The sequence below is a fragment of the Trichechus manatus genome, unplaced genomic scaffold (assembly GCF_000243295.1).
Source record: "Trichechus manatus latirostris isolate Lorelei unplaced genomic scaffold, TriManLat1.0 scaffold00061, whole genome shotgun sequence".
Lineage (NCBI taxonomy): Eukaryota > Metazoa > Chordata > Mammalia > Sirenia > Trichechidae > Trichechus > Trichechus manatus.
In genome coordinates, this window is record NW_004443997.1 from 2,636,257 (window position 1) to 2,656,455 (window position 20,199).

The following is a 20,199-nucleotide window of genomic DNA, read 5'->3' on the forward strand; positions in this document are numbered from 1 at the left end:
GTCAACTTCCTTGAACATTTTACTTAATTTAAGCATAGCCAGAGTGACAGAGTTTCTTAGGCTGCAGTATGTTCTTGGTAAGGACAGTGTGAGTGGAAGATAAATCTGAACGATGCCAAGGCACTTGGTATGATGTAATTCCCACGGGTCGTTTTCTGGTGGCGGTTTTTAATTCTAGCCCCACCCCTCCCCCAGCACAGGTGGTTCAGATTATGACAGCGCCCAGCTCTAGTCTGTGATTTATAGCACTTTTCACTTGCTAGGTCTCCAGACTCCCTTTATTCCCCCAGGAAGACTCTCTGTAGCAGTTTTCTAAGATATATTCTAAGTATTTGTTTTTTTAAAAATGAGAAAAAGTAATTCCCCAGAGGGAGCACTTTCCAGCATGGTCAGAGCAGGCTCGTGTAGCCCCCGAGGTGCCAGGCCTCAGACCAGCATCTCCAGTGCACTCAGAACCTGGGGCTCCCATCCTGTAGACAGCGGCTTCTCCCGCTCTGGGCTTACGGAATCATAAATCAGATGAAGTGGACAGTGCCGTGTCAGAAGTAGACCTCCTTGTAGCCATTAGTGTGTCTGTCATCACCTTTTCCCTTAAATTCTTAGCGCGACCAGTACAGACCTATTTTGCCTTCGAGTTGAAAAAACCCAGGTTACCATGGTGTGCTCTGAGATGAGAGGTCTGAAACAGGAGGAGATCAGTGTTTGCACTGAGGCCCCTCTCCCCTCTGCTCTCCCAGTGGCCATGCAGCAGCCCACCACCTGGCACACGACAGCAGTGGACGACTTTGCCAGCTTCCAGCGGAAGTGGTTCGAAGTGGCCTTTGTGGCAGAAGAACATTTGCACTCGGAGATCCCTGCCTTCCTCCTGCCCTGGCTGCCCAGCCGGCCAGCCTCCTATGCAAGCAGGCACAGCTCCTTCAGCCGCAGCTTCGGAGGACGGAGCCAGGCAGCTGCGCTTTTAGGTAGATGCTGGACCCACGTGGGGTCTGGGGATATGCTGTGGGGTGGCTGAGGGAGAGTGCAGCCAGCCAGGGAAGTGATGCCATATGAGCCGTGGTTAGAGCCACTATGGCTGTCACACCAGCTGTTCCTCTGCCAGCACTGTGGGCTCTTTCACTCTGGCCAAGTGGGTTGAGCCTCATTATCATCCCAGCCGACAAACTGTGTTCAGCAGCTATCAAGTCAGGAACCAGTGAGAAACCTGTGTAGGTAGAAGGGAATATAAAATGTGGCCCTTCCCCCAAGGGGCTCTTAGGATGCAAGGGATGGGGTCTTGTGGGCTGGTCCTCACTCCAGTTCATTCCTGCCAGAGGCCTTCCCTAGACTGTAGTGTCCTAGGGTCTCAGGAAAGTTAGGAACTGAAAAGGCCACCCATTCCTGAGCATGCATCTACCCCCTCCCTCCTCACCACATGTGCTTACCACATCAAGGGATGTCCATTGGGAAGCTCCCTCTTTTCCTCGGTTCCTGCAGCTCTGCAAGAGAGTGGGCACCTGCTTACTGAAGGGTGGTGACTCTGATAGGAAGTGGGGGCTTCCACTCCAGAGCACCCTTAGGAAAGATATGCTGTAGGCCAGGCCTCATGGGAGGTTGGAGAGATCCCAAAAGCCCCCTGGAAGGAAGGAAGCAAGCATAACACAGAGCGACTCTAGTGAAATTCCACCTTCTACTTAGTTTACCTATAAAGGCCCAAACCAAAAAACCAAACCCACTGCCGGTGAGTCAGTTATGACTCATAGTGACCCTATAGGACAGAGTAGAACTGCCCCTTAGGATTTCCTAGGCTGTAATCTTTATGGAAGCAGACCACTACGTCTTTCTCCCACGGAGCGGCTGGTGGGTTCGAACTACTGACCTTTTGTTTTACAGCCGAACACTTTAACCACTGAGCCACCAGGGCTCCTTTATAAAGAGTCGGCTACCCGGAATTCTTATCTAGATGGTGGTCTGTCACTGTAATCACTCTTTTGCATGTACCCTGAAATCCTCTGCCTTCGCCACACTCACATGGCAAAATGCCAGCCCTTGCTAAAGCCAAGTGTGCCACTTCCATGCCTGTACTGCACAACTGTGCCTTGCCAGCAGGGAGGGGGAGACGTACAACCTGCTGCATGGTCTCCCTTTAAATTCAGGATCACTGCCTCAGGGGGGCCCTTGTGGCTGCCTGGGGTCATGTTGTAGCTCCTTAGTCTGTTCACTCTCCCACTCTTTTGATGACCATTGCATTCCTTCTCTCCTTTCAAACCACTAACCCCTGCTCCCCATCCCCACCCTCCGCGTCCCATATGACTGAGAAAACTGAAGCATTCAGAAGTAAGCTCCACAGCTGTGTCTGTCCCCACTCCTCTGCCTTTGCCTGCTACCATGGATGAACCACTGCATGTCTCTCTAAAGCCGGTGCCTCCACTGTACATGAGACCCAGTACCCTGCATTCCTTAGGGTGGTGCTCCAACAGCCATCGCTCTGTGAAGTCCCCTCTCTACTAAACCATCCCCATCAATGGACAGGCATGTATACTCTCTCCCATGATCAGAAGCAAAACAAAACAAAAACCAGATAGAAACTCGAACCAGATTTGTTTATCCCCTCTGCTGGCGCAACTCTTCCCAGAGTCACCAGTGACCTCCATGTGGCTGAGTCTAGCAGTCAGTCCTTAGTCCTCATCTTCCTTGCCCTGTTAGCAGCATTTGGCAGACGACTCCTGACTCCTCCTTTAAACACTTCGTCTACTTGGCTCTAGGGATACCACTCTCTCCTCCTTTCTCACGAGTCTCCTTGGCTGGTTTCACCTCACCTCCCTGCTCTTTCAGCTTTGCAATGCCAGGCAGGCCCTCATCTCTCTGCCCCCAGGGAATCTCGTCCATCTAACAGCCTTGATTACCCCTAGATCTGGCCATTCCCAAATGTGTCTCATCCCAGGCCATGCCCTGCAGCTCGAGACCTCCATCTGTCCACCTACGTGACATCACCATTTAGATGACTGAACCTAAAATGTTTGAACAGTGCCTGCTGTCCCTCCCATACACCTGTTCTCCGGTAGCCTTCCCCGTCTGATTCTGGTTGCCTAGGCCAGCTGTCTTGGTGCTCCTCTTTCTCTCCCACCCTTCATCTGGTTCAGCAGTAAACTCTATCAGTTCCTCCTTCAGCATAGATACAGAGTTGACCACTTCTCACTATCTCCTCTGTGACCCCCTGGTCCCAGCCTCCATTATTGCAGTCACCTCTCGATCGGCCTCCCGACTTCTGTGCTTGCTCTCCTATAAGCCGCTTTCCACACAGAAGCCAGAAAGACCCTTTTAAAATGTAAGCTGGATCACATTCTTCCTCTGGGCAGAGTCTTCTGCTGTCTCCCCAGCTCACTCAGAATTAAAACATCTTTCAGCCGCCCACAGGCTCTGGTCGTGTTCATGCTGCCTCACCTCACGTTGCTCTCCTCCTGCCCAGCCTGCTTCACCGTGCTGGCTTCCGTTCATAGCTGTGAACACACCGAGCACACTTCTGCTTTGGGCCCTTTCCTTCTGCTTGGAGCACTATCCCCCAGGTGCCCTCAGGGTTTCTCACTGCTTTGCCTGCTTCAGGTCTCTGCGCAGAGGTCACTGCATAAAGGAGGTCTCCCAACCGCCCCCCACTCTGCACTCTTTGGGCCCCCGACCCTGCTTCTTAGTCCCCTTTGCTCTTGTCACCATCTGCTGCTGTGTGTGTGTGTACGGCACGAGTGGTTTTCCACTTCCACGCGAATTTAAGCTGTGATGCACTTTGTTTTCTCCACTGGATGTCCCAGCACCCAGAACAGTACGTGACACAATGAATAAATAGTTTCAGATGAATGAAAAATGTGAATGAATGTAGTTTGGCAGAAATGGAGAAAGCTGAATTTGGAACATTAGATTTGGAGTCAGTAAACCTTCTGACACTAAGTAAGCAGTTATATGTTGAAATGTCAGAAAGGCAGTAGTTCTGTTGTTCATTCTGTTGAAAATGCTGCTGACCAGTAAACAGACAAGCCATGTGTCACGGAACTGTGTGCACAGGCCCCAGCCCGTCTGCTGCACTTACGCCTTGGTTAAGGAGCCCTGGTGGTGCAAACGGCTAAATGCTAGGCTGCTAACCGAAGGGTTGGCATTTTGAACCCACCCAGTGGCTCCGTGGGAGAAAGGCTTGGCAATCTGCTTCCTGTAAAGATTACAGCCAGGAAAACCCTATGGGGAAGTTCTTCTCTGTCACATGGGGTCACTATCAGTCGAAATCAACTAAAGGGCACACAACAACAACTCCTTGGTTAAAGTTAATGCTTCTGAAAAATGCTTCAGGAATGATCACCTTTGTGCCACCATTTTGGTTCTGTGAGTTATCATGACAGTTGCTACATAACATCCTCATTTCTGAAGACTTCTCCTTCAGCAGGCTGGCAAAACCTTCTCTTGACTTCCATAGTCTTAAGCTCAAGATGAGCGTCATATCATCCCATTTTAGCTTTGACTCTTGGTTACTTCAGAAAATTGTGCTTAAAGAGGAGCAGCATATGGAAAAATAAGTCATGTCCAAAAGAGAGGGAGTAGGGAAGAAGAGAGGATTTCTGTCCCTAGCAGGTAGTTTATTAAATAGATACTGTTAACCTGGGATCTGTACATGCGCTTAAGGGGGGCTTGTGAATCTGAACCTAGGCAAAATTTTGCATGTGTGCATGTTTTCTGTGAAAAACTCCTTTTATTAGCTTTCTAGTGGCTCCCATGATTGTTACAGTGAGATTTTTATTCCACTAGCTTCCTTTCCCACGTGCCCTCCCACGAGGAAGTGTCTTTTCCTTTTAAACCCAATCTGGCAATATTCCCGCTAATTCTGTCCACTGACAGCCCTCAGACCTTTGTGTTCCAGTTTGAGATGCTTCTTCCCAGTATTTCTTCAGGTTACAGTATAGGCTTTTACTGTGTCGTTTACTAAAGTGAGAAAGATCTGTTGTCTTTAAGTTGGATTATCTATAGTGTGTGTGTGTTTTAATAGGCTTTATTTTTTAGAGCAGTTTTAGGTTTACAGAAAAATTGTGCAGAAATACAAAGTTCCCATATGCCCCCCTCCTATTAACATCTTGCATTCTTGTGAGTATTTGTTTGTCAATGGTAGCATAATTGGCTTTTTCCTCAGAAAAAAATTAGCAGGATCTATAGATGGAAAAGGCCTATGTACCATTTATGACCTATTTCTTTTTTTGTTTATTTGTCTGTTTTGACATGTTCCTTTTTAAACATCTCTGATTCTCAGCTAGAGGTTAGCAGCAAAAAGTTGCTTTGACACATGCCTGATAGTTGGCCCATTGGTCCTTTGTTGCTCAGCCCCTGGTGGCTCCCATTTCCCATCTCTTTCCTCCTGTTTCACTGAGCTCTGATGCTGCAGGAGTGTCTAAGGATCTGGAAGAAGCAGCACCACATCCCTTAAGCCCACTCACATGCCTTTTACTTGTTGACAACCAGCTGGATCACAGGGTCAGAAGGGACTGTAGGGCGCATCTGTCATGACCCTGATGCATGACCATCTTCTACAACACTCCGGATAAATGAGGAGCCAGTTCTCTTTGAAAACTCTCATCAACGTGGAACTCACTCCTGAGACTGCTCATTCTGTTGGGCACTCTGATTGTGAACAAGTCATTCGTATGTCCCTGGGCGTTGGAATTTTTCTCCTTAATTAACATTCCCCCAACTATGACCTGGGTAAAGGATGCTCTGCAGCTCCTCCTCTGGGTTTGCACTTATTGTTGGACTTTCCATCTCTCTCTGTCCCCAAGGAAAATTAAGTCGGTTCTCATGGAGCTCAAGTAATGATTGCGAGAACTCACCTAACGCTGCCACTCAGCAGGTCTCAGACTGTTGTGAACATTGTAAGCCTGCTGGAAGCGTCTGTACTGTCAAATCTAACCCCTGGAGTATGAAGCCAGTGGTTTCTTGGCTAAACAGTGTACTTCCTGGAGCTTCCTCAAATTAGCATGCCAGGTGGAAGAGAGATTTGCGAGGTCTCTGCTGGTATTTATTGAGTGCCCTTCTTTTGTGTCCAGGGCTTTTCACTTGGGGAGGAGCACAGTGCCCTAGACCAGAGAGTGAAGTGTTTTTTCTTTGATTTGGACTGTTAGGTTAAGGGTTACTGTGGCTGTGTCATAAATCGGGAACATGAGGCAGAGACAGAGTCTAGTTTCAATGAACCTTTTAGCACCAGAGCTATTGAGTTCTTCCACCATGTCACAAACAGCTAAGCAGTGTCCGTGGAAGTCACGGATGGCCTTGGATTGAGGATTGGCGAGCTAACTACTTAAACTGGGAGGAAAGAATGACATGAGTGGAAGGAAACGAGGAGAGTTACAGGTGAGGGTGATCGGAGGAGGAAGCAAGAGGGGGATCTGTAATCCCTTCTCATCCATTGTTTCACCTGATCCTCACCACTCCTCTGTGAAGGAGGTGGGCCTGGTACCTTCTCAGCTTACAGGAGAGATCAAGCAATATTCTCAGGGTCACATGTCTAGTAGATGGCTGAGCCTAGATCTTCCAATTCAAAATCTAGAACTTCTCCCACTTTATATGTTTTGGTTCTGAGAGAATGTTGAGTTGTCCACCTGGCAGCTGGGTGTCAGTTTGCCAGGTGCTGTTCAGCGCCCTAGCAGTAGCTCCCCTCCTTCCCAATGAAGCTCATCAAAATCACTGACTCAAGAGTTTGAACCAATTTATCCTTGTCAGTGAGAAAAACCACTCAGGGCATCTGCCTGCAAAACTCAGCACTAAGCTGGCTGTTTCAGATAAAGAAATACCATTGGACTCGTGGGGGCAGAGGAGATAATTGTTTATAGAAATCCTAGGTCTGGCAGTACCCAGCCAGGCTACAAACAGATCTCTGATCTTTTCTCTACTTTTGAATCTATTTCAGTCCTTCATTCTGGGCAGGAACTTGACTGTCTGACAAGTCTCTAAAACTTCCCTCTCAATTTGTGTAGGATTTTTAAGCAGGAGTCCCAGCTATGGGTTGAGCAGGTTTACTGTTAACCCGGGATCCTTGAGCAACACACAGTTGATGGAACTGGGTGTTAGGCTTTATTAGGAAGATCCATTTCTTCAGAAAAGATTATAGAATTACTGCTTTCTTTGGTTGAAACCAGAAAAGCAAGACTTCCTCTTCTCTGTGATCTGGACTGTGTGTCCCAGGCTGTCCCCTTGGATCAGAAGAGCTGAGTTTCAGCCTGGCTGAGGTTCTGATTCTGTCGTCCCCGGGCTGCTGTTTCTTCATCTTTAAATGGAAAGACTGGATTAGATTAGGGGTGGCAGACTACATCTTAACCAGCCAAACCAAGCCTACATCTGTTTTTGTAAGTAAAGTTTTATTTAAACACAGTTGAGCCTATTCATACTCTAATGGCAGAATTGAGTAGTTGTGACAAAGACCATATGGCCCACAAAACCTAAAAGATTTATTATCTGGGCCTTCAGAGAGGAAGTTCGGCAACCCCTGGACAAGATGATTTCCAGGGAACTTCTAGAATCTACGATTTTCTATTGGGTGACTTTGCAGTCTCACATCTGGATGCTTAATTGTTCTTCCTCCTCATCCCACTCTTCCGTGCCCTCTTTCTTGGGGTCCCTCCTGTGTGCTGACATAGCTGCCACTGTCCCAGAGCAGAGGACAGTGACCCTGGACGTCGACGTGAACAATCGCACAGACCGGCTGGAGTGGTGCAGCTGCTATTACCATGGCAACTTCTCTCTGAACGCAGCTTTCGAGATCAAGCTACACTGGATGGCAGTGACTGCTGCAGTTCTTTTCGAGATGGTGAGCGCCTTCGCATGCTGGGGTTAGGGTCTTTGGCTTATCTTGCAGAGGGGCATGGTGGATGCTTAGTAGAGGTTCATGTCACTTTTTTAGTGCAGGCTCCTATCACCTTACACCTAGATTACTGGAATAAAAAAAAAAAAAAACCCAAACCTGTTGCCATTGAGTCAATTCTGACTCATAGTGACCCTATAGATATTGGAATGGCCTTTTTTAAAAAAATAAATAAACATAGTAAAAAAATTCAAATAGTTAAAAAGAGGGTTTTTCAACCTTACTCTCCTGACATCTGGAGCCAGATGATTCTCTTTTGGGAGCGAGGGTCTCCTGTGCAATGTAGGATGTTGAGCAGCATCCATGGCCTGTACCCACTAGATGTCAGTAGCACCCACCCTCACCCACCCCCAGTTGTGACAGCCAGAAATGTCTCCATATATTACCTCGTGGCGGTGGGTGGGGGGAGTGCGGGCAGACATTGCTGCATATTGGAAACTACTGGTCTAGAGTGAAAAGTAAGTCTCTCTCCTACCTTTATCCTCGTTCCCTGGGACCTCCATGTAAAAGCAACCACCACTACCACTTTGTCACTTTGTTGAGTGTGCTTCCAGAGAGTTTCTATGCATATACAAAACCATGTTACTTTTTTTAACAGAGATGATAGCATGTGACATAGTATACAATTTACATTGTGTTTTTTCCCATTGCCTGTATATCTTCCATATAGTACAAATAGATCTGCCTTGTTGTTTTTAATGGCTGCAGATAATTCCATTATTTGTTTGTACCATAGTTTACTTAACCAATCCCCTGTTAATGAGCATTGCTGCTTTTAACTCAGTGGTTTTCAACTGGGGGCAATTTTGTCCCTTTCCCCCAGGGCATTTGACGATGTCTAGAGACATTTTTGGTTGTCACAACCGGTAGGGGGTACTACTGGCATCAAGTCAGTAGAGACCAGTGGTGCTGGTCAACATTCTACAATGCAAAGGACAGCACCCACAGCAAAGAATTAACTGGCCCAAAATTTCACTAGTACTGAGGTTGAGAAGCCCTGTTTTAACTGGTCTTCCTGCCTGTCTTTCCTCCTTCAGTGCTATCCTGGCTTGTCTCTGTAATCAGGCCAATCATTACTCCTGCACTAAGAAGCCATCCCTGGCCACTCCCACCCCAATCCCATTGTTGATAGAAGAAACACTGCTTAACCAAATTGTCTGTATCTTCTAAGAGCCCTCTGTAACCATCTTGAAGTTATTAACCATCTGACTACTCTCTTTCACACACTGTCCCCTTCAGCCAAAAGGAATCTTTTTTTCCACGGTTTCAACTGAGTCCTACTCCCCTCCCACCTTGAACCAAGCATCCTCATTGCACAACTGAGAGCAACTGGAAAATTCGGAAAGCGTTTACTAAAAGCTAGGAGATAACCAAAGAGAAATGAGCATAGCATTGGCTGACAACATAAAGATCTTTGTCCAGAGCTCATAGGCTCAGTTTTGTCCCACATAACAGGTATCCCAGGGAAGAGATTTGTCTGGGTCTCTGTTGGCCCAGCCCCTAGTCTGCCTTCACATGACATAAGCATCTGACAGAGACCTTCCCTCAGGAGAGAGTCCATCAGGGAACATCCTTAAAATCCAAATCAAAAAAGAGGCCCAGTTGCCATCTGCTCAGCTACGAGAGGACATTAGCTCCTCCCCAGCTGGTTGACACCAGGCTGACCACTCCCTTTAGGCAAAAGTAACCCTTTGTCCATGTAGGCTTAAGTGGTCTCCCTGCAGGCCCTAGGAGACAACCATATCTCAAAACACCAGGACCGTATGCAGAGAGACACACATACAGTTAGTCTGGCAGTGAGAAGAGTGTTTTGTTTTCTTAGAGGAATTTAGGTATTATTTTTTAAAAATAAACTTTTTACATCAGTTCATGTAGAACCCACTGAAAGCTGCTAATCCCTTTTATTTTGTTACAAGTTTTTTAAAATCTGTGGTGTGGGTTAATTATTATTTTAAGGGAATGCCCAAATGTGTTAAAATCAGATTTTATTAGGATAAATATTACATAAAATAAGAAAGTTATTAACTAAGGCTTGAAATTATTTTGGCCAAGAAGAGATTTTGCTTTTTTCTTGTATAATTGTTGCTATTATGAGGAGAAAAGAGTGGTATCCCTCAATTTTTAACATAGATATATTTAAGTCAAGATACAGCCCAAACTGTTTTGTTTTTTTTTTGGAAATAGTGTGTAACACGAATCTCATCCATATGCCTGAGCCACATGCATTAGCTTTTTAAAAAATATACGTATGTTTTATGGTTAAAAAAGAATCTCAATACCTAGAACACTGTCATGGTTCCCTAAGAAAATGTTATTGATGAAGAAGTTTGTCTTTATGCCCCATTAACTTTCTTTCTTGGTCTTCAGGGCCGTCTGCTTTTGGGAGTTTGCTGTGGAGCAGCTCTCAGTCTGTCAGGCCAAGGCTTGTTGCTTCTGGCCAGAGGCCACCACAATCATCATGTACTCTGCATCATGTTCCCCTCAGCCAGCCTGAGTGGGTTGTTTTCCTATGTGATGCTTTGGACTTACTAAATTTTTGATAAAGGACAAAACAGAAGAATTTAACTTATATCTTATGACCTTTCTCCAACATTCCATAGAGTAAGTAAGGTTTTTAGGAGGTGAGAAATAGCTCTCTCCAGTCTGCTCATTCCAAAAGAAAAACAATGATGAGAAGCCATGTTCTTAACTCACAGGTATTCAGATATTTGTTGGAAGTTAAACTGTGCTTCTTCCTGTCCAGGACCGGCTTGGAGCCAGTGAACATTAATAAATGAACATGCCAATCAATATGTGTGCTGCAACTCTAGCAGGTTTGCTTCTTGGGAAGCATTTTGTCTTAAAGAACTTGGAGATGACTTTGTTTGTTTCTGTTCTTTCCACCAGGTCCAAGGTTGGCATCGAAAAGCCACCTCCTGTGGCTTTCTCTTGGTCCCAGTTTTGGAGGGTCCCTTTGCACTGCCCAGTTACCTGTATGGCGATCCCCTTCGTGCCCAGCTCTTCATCCCGCTCAACATCAGCTGCCTGCTCAAGGAAGGCAGTGAGCACCTGTTTGATAGTAAGAGATACTCCCCTCTGGAGGTTCTGTCTCTACCAGTAAGATGCCCTCCCCCACCCCCTCCCCCACCCCCACCCAAGAACTCTTCTCTGGGTATCTCATCCACACAGGCTAGTGCAAAGGGAGAGCCTTTGGGCAAGGGCCAGAAAGGATCTGCGTTTCTATCCCAGCTCTTCACTTGCTCTGTAACCCTGGACAAGTCACTTAATGTCCCTGAGTCTTGAATACCTTACTTCTAGCTACTAATAGGAGTAGTCAGAGCTGCTGGCCAACCTCAGGAAGACCATCGTAAGCCTAGAGCAGAATGCTGGCAAGAGAGGCTTTCTGCACTGTGGTGAAGAGTGGCACTCCCGGTCTCTTGCACACTCCTTTCAGGGGTAGAGCCTAACTGGTCTAGGCTGGAGCCTTGGTGGTGCAGTGGTTAAGAGTTTGGTTGCTAACCAAAAGGTCAGCAGTTTGAATCCACCAGCTGCTCCTTGGAAACCCTATGTGGCAGTTCTACTCTGTCCTCTAGGGATGCCGTGAGTCAGAATCAACTCGATGGCATCATCAGAGCAGGAGACAGCTCCGAGGAGGCAGTGGGACCCAGATCAGAGCTCTTGGAACAGGGATGTCAGTCAGAAAGGGAGCACATGGGCCAGCCTACCTGCAGCTTGACCCCAGCCCACCTGGACTCAGAGGGCAGAGGCCGGGCATGTCAAAGTTCAGGCCCTGCTTCACACAGCACGTGATGTTTTATCACCCAGGGTTCATTGCAGCTGAACATACAAACAGCTCCTAAAGAGCTTTCGATGAGTTCACAGATGATCTTTTTTATTATTGCTGCTGATACGTCAGAAGCTCTTTAGTTTCTCAGGTGTAGAGATTATAAACGTGAAAGAAATAACTTGATGTAAGGGAGGTGCTTTCTTCTTATGCCCTTCCATGGCTTGTAAGTCTGTGTCATGGTCTGCAGCAGAGGTCTGGTCCAGAGGGAGAGGTGCCACCAGGTGGGGCTGCCAAGCTAAGTATTCCTGAGCTTTTCCTGTGACAGGCTGTCCTCGTGGTGCAAACTGTTTTTATTCCGAAGGCTCATGTATATGTCCTTTGTTTAAAATTTGGAAGACATTTTTGTATAGATGTAATGTTCTAGGTGATTGCTGGGACTCCAGGTGAGCCTTACAGAGCCACTGGAGACCATAGATGCCACAGTACATTACAGTCCTTAAAGCGCTCTTTACACGCACACACCAACTTTCTCATTTAACCTCACAGTGTAGCTGAGAGAGGACCGTCATAACTGACCATCCTGAGCCAGCAGCACCTCATACCGTCGTTTTCATATATTAAGGGGGCAGAGAGATGCTCCCCCACATCGCCCAGAGATGCTTGGGGGCATTCTACCTTTGCTGTAATGGCGCAGGATTGCTCGCAGAGCTAGCATTGAGGACATCTTTCTGTGAGTTGATGGTTTTCCCAGCCAGTCATAACCGAGTCTGCAGGCTAGCAGTCTCTCTTGGTTGCCATGGTTACAGCTGAAGAAAGGCATCCTAGTTTAAACGAATAAGGACTTGAATCTGAAATCGATTTTCTTGCTTCTGTGCTGCTTCTCTTCCTGTCACTTCCTCTTCCTATAATAGTAAATTCAAAATCTTAAAAATCTGACCAGAATGTGCTATGTATGTGGGGTTTTTTTCCCTCAGTTAAAACCAAAATCTTCTCATTTTTTTTAATCCTAAAGGTAAAAAAAAAGAGCCTCAAATCTAGCCTAGGTAGAAAATTCCAAATGTGGAAAGAGAAACAAAGCCACCACAGGCACCACTGTTCTTCAGAATGTCTTGTGAACTCAGCCATCAGCCCCTTCATCCCAGAAGTAGTCCTGGCTTCATTGCCTGGTGCCCTGTGACAACTACCTCTGCCCTCCGACCTCCTTACTTGGCTTCCAGTCCTCACCAGCAGCCGAGCAGGAAGGGGGGAGTGCTGCAGCGATGAACTGGGGGTAGGAGATGGGACTTGTCCTCTCTGCTCCCCTCCCCAAACGAAAACTTTTAGGAAAATCATTTTTATATTTGCTTCATCTCCCCACCCCTAAAATGGGGCTTGGAATATTGCTTTTCCTTATGGGGAAATGGAAGATTGCAAATTTAAAAAAAAAAAAAAATTTTTTTTTCTCTTTAGAAGCAGATAATATGTATTTAAAGTTTATCTTCTGTTTGTATTTTAATATCATGCTCTTTTCAGTTTTTGGCATAAGAAGTCATTAGAATAAGTCTTAATTTGGTTTCTGATATCTCACACCCAGATACTTGCTGAGGACTTGTTCATCTTTCTAGACCCTAGTATAGTTTGGTAGGGATATGATGTGAACACACAGCCGTCACTCTCATTGCCCTGTGGGATGGAGGCTGGTCTTCCCAAATGCAGATTGTGTGGAAAAGCAGAACTCAGGCTCAGGGGGAAGAACTGCCAAGAATAGTGAAGGGCCCAGAGGAGCAGATCCGAGGAGAATAGCAAACCTCATCCACAGCTCGGCATTTACTCTTCTTTTTTTCAGGCTTTGAACCAGAGACGTACTGGGATCGAATGCACCTTTTCCAGGAAGCCGTTGCACACAGGTTTGTCCCTTAGCAAGAGGGAATAGTGGGAAGGTATCAGTGTTTACCTTGAACAGCATTTACCAGAGTGAAACCCAGTTTGCTTCATTTCTGGAGAAAGGGACCTATTCTAGCAACGACAAGTTCGCCACTTATCTCTGACAGAACTCTGCCTTGATTTTGAAGACAGGCACCAACCTCCAGTTTCTATAGCTGTTGCTTTTCAGACCTTGTTACCCTCTTCCAGTTGAGGGGAGTCCATACAGCTCTTTCCTTAGCTTCCAGCAAGACCCTGAGCCAAGCTATCCAGGAGATAGCATGAAAAAAATTGCAAAATTTGTCAAGAGACCCTTAACATGTGTTGAAAAGACAATGAATGGTTAAAAAGTAATAGATGAGTCAGTATTTACTGAGCACTTAATATGTGTGGCAGGGAAGTCCTTTCCTGTGCTTAGCTATCTACCCCCTCAAACCAGTCTGGCAAACCACTAACTCAGTGTCCAGTTGCTAATCCATGTTAATCATGGTGAAAACAAAGCCTCCCTTCCTTGCTTCAGTAATCCGTTTGCCATGCCTTCTTCAGTATTATAGCCTCTGCTTATTCAAGCATCTCTAGCCATTACCACCCTGGTCCCTATAGCCGCAGGATGAAGGCCAGACTCTTGAATCTCCCGTCACCAAGTCTGGCCCTAGCCTACTTCTTGACCTCATTTTGTGCTTTTGTTTTATCGATCTAGCTCAGAAGCTTAATAAAAGCTTGTGGAATGAATGTAAGAACAGCTAATCTCTCTTCTCCAGCAGGAAGGAGTGCAGATTTGGGGTAGTAGGGAGAGAGTGCAATGGTCATTGGGAAGGAGTGTTGGGGTGGGAAGCAGATGGCCTGATTCAGCCTCCACCTTTACCAGCATCTGGCTGAGGAACTGTGGGAAGTCCTGGAATGGCTTGGCCTTTATTTTCTCGTAGAGCTATGGGGATTAGACTAGCTCTGACCTCACAGGGCTGTTAAGAGGATCCTTTGATGTTCCTGCCTCCTAGTCAGCCCTCAGTCGACAGTAGTTATTATGAATGACCCCAGCTAATTGATGTGTCTATGAGCAGGTCTTACACTGCTTGCCTTAGGCATCATCGGGCAGTCATTGAACTGTTGCTGGCTGGATATCACTCAGGACCTGGCCATTGTCAAATCTGCTTTTTTCTTCACAACATATTCCTTGTAGATCCACCTTAGTCCCGATTCTAGTCATATCTTCTCTAAACCACTGCCATTTCCTCCCCTTCAGCCTACTTTTCTAGCCTTAGCTTTCCTTACATGGCTTCTGCCTGGTCCTGTGCATCAACTCTACTACACTTTGTTGTGTGTCCCTTCACCTAATCCCCTCCCACCTTCCACACTTAAACCGCCCTCCCACCTTCCATGCCTAAACCCCCCTCCCACCTTCCACATTTAAACCCCTCCCACTTTGCACATCTGTCCCCCTCTTGCACTCTCTATACCTAATGCCTTCCCATCTTCTATACTTAACCTCCCTCCCACCTTCCACACCTAAAGCCCTCCCCAACTTGCCACACCTAAACCCCTCCTACCTTCCACACCTAAACCCCTCCCCCACCTTCCACATCTGTCCTTCTCCCCCACCTTCCACACCTAATGTCCTCCCATCTTCTATACCTAAACCCCCCTCCCACCTTCCACTCCTAAACCCCTCTCCTTCAGCACATGTTGGTCTGCTTTCAGCATGGATTCCCAGGTCCCTCCACTCTGAATTCTTCTTTCCCTTTTTTTCAATACACTCTGTCCATCTATTATACCACTAATTTGGGGGCCCCTAGAGGTCAACGAGGAAACCCTGGTGGCATAGTGGTTAAGAGCTACGTACAGCTGCTAACCAAAAGGTCTGCAGTTCAAATCCACCAGGTGCTTGTTGGAAACCCTATGTGGCAGTTCTACTCTGTCCTATGGGGTCGCTATGAGTTGGAATAGACTGAATGGCAATGGGTTTGGTTTGGTTTGGAGGACAAGGATGTGTCTTTGTCTCACTTTTGTTTCTTTCTACAATGCCTAGCAGAGTGCCTTACCCAGAGTAGTTGTTCAATATGTGGCTTAGAAATAGAATAGAACTCTAGATGGGAATGTGGCTCTGAAATGAAACATTAACCAAAATCTAAGCCCATTAACGTCAAATTGATTCCAACTCAGTGACCCTATATAATTGAAACATTAGCCCACCCATAATGTCCATCTCAGAAAGAGTTAGAAAAGTGTCCAGCTTCCCAGACCCCTGTGCTCTGGCCCCCAGCTCCTCCTGCATCTTCATCTGGGCAGTTGGGAGGTTGGTATGTCCCCTTCACAGGGACTGGAGCCCCACCCTCCCTGTGATCCTGCCTTACATTCCCACTAAGTGGAAATGAGGAGGCCAGAGCAAGCTAAGGAAGAAGAGAGGCAAGAGCACGTCTCTCACTGACCATCTCTGGCCAGATTATGTGGTCCATGCTGAGTTAAAAAATAACCTTGATTAGAAAGTAGAGAGGAGAGGAGAGCCACACCCAGAGCCCTTCCTGCACGAGGCAGAGAGAATCAGCAGTAGATGATGGAGCTTGTAATGCATATTTGTTTGTTCATCTAGTTTGCATATTTAACTTCATGAAAATAATGACTGAGTCCCAGTGTAAGCAGGCAGCTTGTATAGAGGGTAAGACGCAGCGCCTCCCCAAGGCAGATGTCTTACCTCCTTTAGTTCTGCCTTCATCACTCCTTTATTAACCCAGCCCTCAGACTGAGGGCAGCAGCCACATCTGTCAGCACATCCTGTACAGCACTTAGCAGGTGGAACTGTAATAAACGTGCTTGATGGAAATGGAAAAACCAGGAATAGAACACATCATAGATGAAAAATGGCTTCTCCCACCGATTTCTGGAGCCCTGGCAGCGCAGTGGTTAAGCACTCGGCTGTTAACCAAAAGGTCATCTGTTTGAACCCACCAGCATTCCACAGGAGAAAGAAATGGTAGTCTGCTTCTGTAAAGATTTACAGCCTTGGAAACCCCATGGGGCAGTTCTCCTCTGTCCAGTAGGGTCTCTGTGGGTCGGAATTGACTTGATGGGAATGGGTTTGGTTTTTTTTTGGTCATCCATTTCTAGAACACAGCTAGAGTCCCAGATTGGTGTTCCTCACATTGAAGAAAAGGATTCCAATTAAGATACATCATCCCATTTCAGTTCAGAACCTTTACTGAGAACCTACCATGTGCTTATTAGCAGGGGAGAACAGTGAGGAAAGGGAGAGAAGTGTGGCTGAGGTGAGCTCGGGTAGGGTTCCTTCCCTCAAGGAATTGATAATGTCAGGTACATGGGTGGATGTACAGCCAACCAGAGGAGATTCCAGCAGGAGCCAGAGTAGTGGTGGATAGGTCAAGGGATGGATGCACAGTAGGAAAGTCTGATGGGAAAGCTGGGGCGCAACAACGGGAGTGTGGCTGAGCAGAGATGAAGGCTGGGTGAGGAAGGGCTTCTCACTCAATGCGGTGATGGTGACAGGGCCAAGGAGATGAAAAGAGGCCGGTGGGAGAAGGTCTGGTGAGTCATGTTGGGGGAGAAGGGGGGAAGTGGTGAGGACAAAATTAAGCAGCTTAATTTTGCTTCTTGAAAGAGATCTTTCCAGCTCGCTTATCTCAGGGTGTCAGGGAGTCTTAGTAACCACACTCTCCCCCCACCACCCTTTATCTAAAGAGGCCTTAACCAGTATATCTTCCTGTCCTTCCCTTAGGTTTGGGTTTGTACAAGATAAATATTCTGCCTCTGCTTTTAACTTTCCTGCTGAGAACAAGCCTCAGTACATCCACGTTACAGGTGAGGAGCTCCGAGGCAGCAAGTTGGGAGGTGGCCTCTGAGGCAGGAGCACGAGCCTTGGGGAGCCTGGCCCTGTCCACAGCGGTAGCTCCTTCCCTTTCCCTGAGCCTGTGGTAGCAGAACCACCTTGCTGATTCTGGGCACCCCTCCCATGGCTGTGACATAGTTCCTCCCCTCTTTCTTCAGGAACAGTGTTTCTGCAGCTGCCCTACTCCAAGCGGAAGTTCTCGGGTCAGCAGCGTCGGCGGCGGAACTCCACCAGCTCCACCAGCCAGAATATGTTCTGCGAGGAGCGGGTCGGCTACAACTGGGCCTACAACACCATGCTGACCAAGACGTGGCGCTCTAGCGCCACAGGGGACGAGAAGTTTGCCGACCGACTACTGAAGGACTTCACGGACTTCTGCGTCAACCGAGACAACCGGCTGGTCATGTTCTGGACAAGTTGCCTGGAGAAGATGCACGCCAGTGCCCCATGAAGCGGGCTGCTCAGGCTGGAGGCAGGGTGCTGGCTGTGCCCGCATTGGGGGTGACAGGGGCAAACCCTCACCTTCAGACATGGGCAGAGGATTCTGGTTTTGCTATTGGTGTTCAATAGGATACAGTCAGGCTCTGGGTGTCAGGTGTCAGTTTGTCGCTGTTCATGAGCGGGGGCCACTGCTTTGTTTTGGTCCCCCCCACCACCCACAAGTGTTCCTCCACTCAAGGAGAAAGACTTTGGAAGCAGCTGCTGCTGCTGCCACCACCCAAATCCTGTCAGTGCACACTGAGAGCAGGTGGGAGGCACAGATTGTCTGTGGGAGGGCGTCAGCGGCTGGAAGGGGGAGGGCAGCCACCATGGATGCCCTTGGTGAGGGGCAGCTTCTGTGAACGTCCTTGTTCTTTACCACCCGTGGGATATTTGGAGGAGGATCTGCCAGTTCCTGCCCAGGAACAGCCACAGGTCTAAGATAAACTTGTGAAATAGTGTACAATAGGCTCACACCAACTGTATATACCTGTAAATATGAAATGGGAATAAAGCTTGTCACAAAGCACCTCTGTCCCTAGCCCGATTCCCCACAGCAGTGGCACACCCTCATCTGGCAGTTGGGCCATGGCACCAGGGTCATAGAATCACTAGCTGCAGATGGTGTGGAGTATTTTGGAGTTTAATGACTTGGGGTCTGCCTTACTGAAATCTTTCAGTGAGCTTACTACAAGATTTCTCTCACAGGCCCTTGGGCAGGAGCAAGGATAATTTTGGTTGGGACTGGGAAGCAGATAGTACAACATTCTAGGTCACCGCAGACTTGTGCTGTTGGTGGTGAATCTTGCTCAGAGTCAAGCATTCTGAGAAAACCAGAGCAAGCCTCTTTGACTGTGTCCTCAGTCCCATTACTTAACAGGATAAAACCCAGCATGGTGCTCAGTCTCAGCACCCTGCCCCTAACCTGCCCAGTGGGGGTGGGGCTGCCAGCAGAGGCTAGAGCATGACAGTTACCACCACCTCTTCTTCCATATCCGGGTCTAGTTAATCACAAGCCCTGTTGATTCTGCTCAATAGCTTGTGAATCCATCCACTTCTTTCCAGGCCCTCTGCTACCACTCGGTGAAGCCCTCCGTCATCTTTCTCTTGCACACCAGGAGAACTTCCAACTCCTCGTTCTGTCTCTCTGCTTTCATGCCAGTCTATTCTCCACTTGGCAGCCAGCCGAGTCCTTTTTAAAAACCAATCTGGTTGTTGTTAGTTGCTGTCCAGTCAGCTCCGACTCATGACAACCTTATGTATAACAGAACCAAACGCTGCCTGTTCCTGCACCATCTTCAATCTGACTGCGCCCACCACTTATTTAGAACTTTTTGGTGACTTGAACTTCAAAAATCTTAGACACAGCCCACGTGGTCCTGCGTGATCTGTTCCCAGGCTGTTTCTCCAGCCACCCTGGCCCTTGTGCAGTCCCTTGACCATCTCAGACTGTTCACTGGCTCAAATCTTTTGCATGCGCTGTTCTATCTGCCTAGAACACCCTTCCCCTCCTCCTCTACTCTGCCATGGTACCTTCCTCCCCACCAGCTCTTAGCTCAGTTGTCAGTTCTTCAGAGAAGCAGAGTTAGGTACCTACTGGATCTTCCCAGGGCACCTCGTGTTTTCCCTGACATTTATAGCTTATCTGTTTTGTTCATCTTTTTGTCTATCAGCAGTAGAATAATAGATGCTGGAGATGTGGTTATTGGCTGAGTGCATAAAGGAACTTTAGACTCGAGTGCTGGGCACGGGGTACTACATCTGAATCTCCACCCCACTAGCTGGGCTCTGAAGTTTCTTATCTATAAATTGCAGCTGTTGATGCTTCATGTGGACATCTTGAGAGAATAGTGTGTTCATATATGTGAACGCACACTGGTTTATTCCTGGCATGGAGCAGGCCCTTGATAAAAATCAATTTTTGTTTCCTTGTTCACCTTCCCTTCTCTTCGACAACCCATTGCTCCTCTCTGAGTGTCAGTGTCCTCATCTTTAAAATGGGAAGCATCTCCCAGGGCAGTTGAAGGTCAAAAGAGACTTTCATAAGAGAATGTATCTGAAAGGATTTATAACGAGAAGGCAGTAAATGGATGTGGCTGCTCTCAGAGTGCCAGATGGGGATTCATCCTAGCTGCGCCTTCCAGTGTAGCTCTGAGTGGCTGTGCTGCCCACGGCCACTCTTGGCTTGTTCAGGTCGTACAGCATGATCATTTATGATCCTCAGTATCCTGCGTGTAAGGCCAGCAGTTGCCTCTGCTTTCTGCCACTCTCATAACTTGGGAGGAAAAGGCTCAGAGAATGATTGACGAAAGGAGAGCTAACTGATGTTAGAATGCTGGGCACCTGCCATTC

The 20,199-nt window shown here is 47.4% G+C and overlaps 1 protein-coding gene across 1 annotated transcript in view; it reads left to right on the forward strand.

Moving 5' to 3' along the window:
- Nucleotides 1-17,818, forward strand: part of DEPDC5 (DEP domain containing 5, GATOR1 subcomplex subunit) — a 136,501-nt gene extending 118,683 nt beyond the window's left edge. Inside the window, exons 38-43 of the mRNA XM_004378975.2 lie at nucleotides 738-962; nucleotides 7,638-7,807; nucleotides 10,748-10,919; nucleotides 13,453-13,513; nucleotides 17,257-17,339; nucleotides 17,526-17,818. Of these exons, the coding sequence (XP_004379032.1) occupies nucleotides 738-962; nucleotides 7,638-7,807; nucleotides 10,748-10,919; nucleotides 13,453-13,513; nucleotides 17,257-17,339; nucleotides 17,526-17,818 (1,004 nt within the window). The remainder of the gene's footprint in view (nucleotides 1-737; nucleotides 963-7,637; nucleotides 7,808-10,747; nucleotides 10,920-13,452; nucleotides 13,514-17,256; nucleotides 17,340-17,525) is intronic.
- The last annotated feature ends 2,381 nt before the right edge of the window (nucleotides 17,819-20,199 follow it).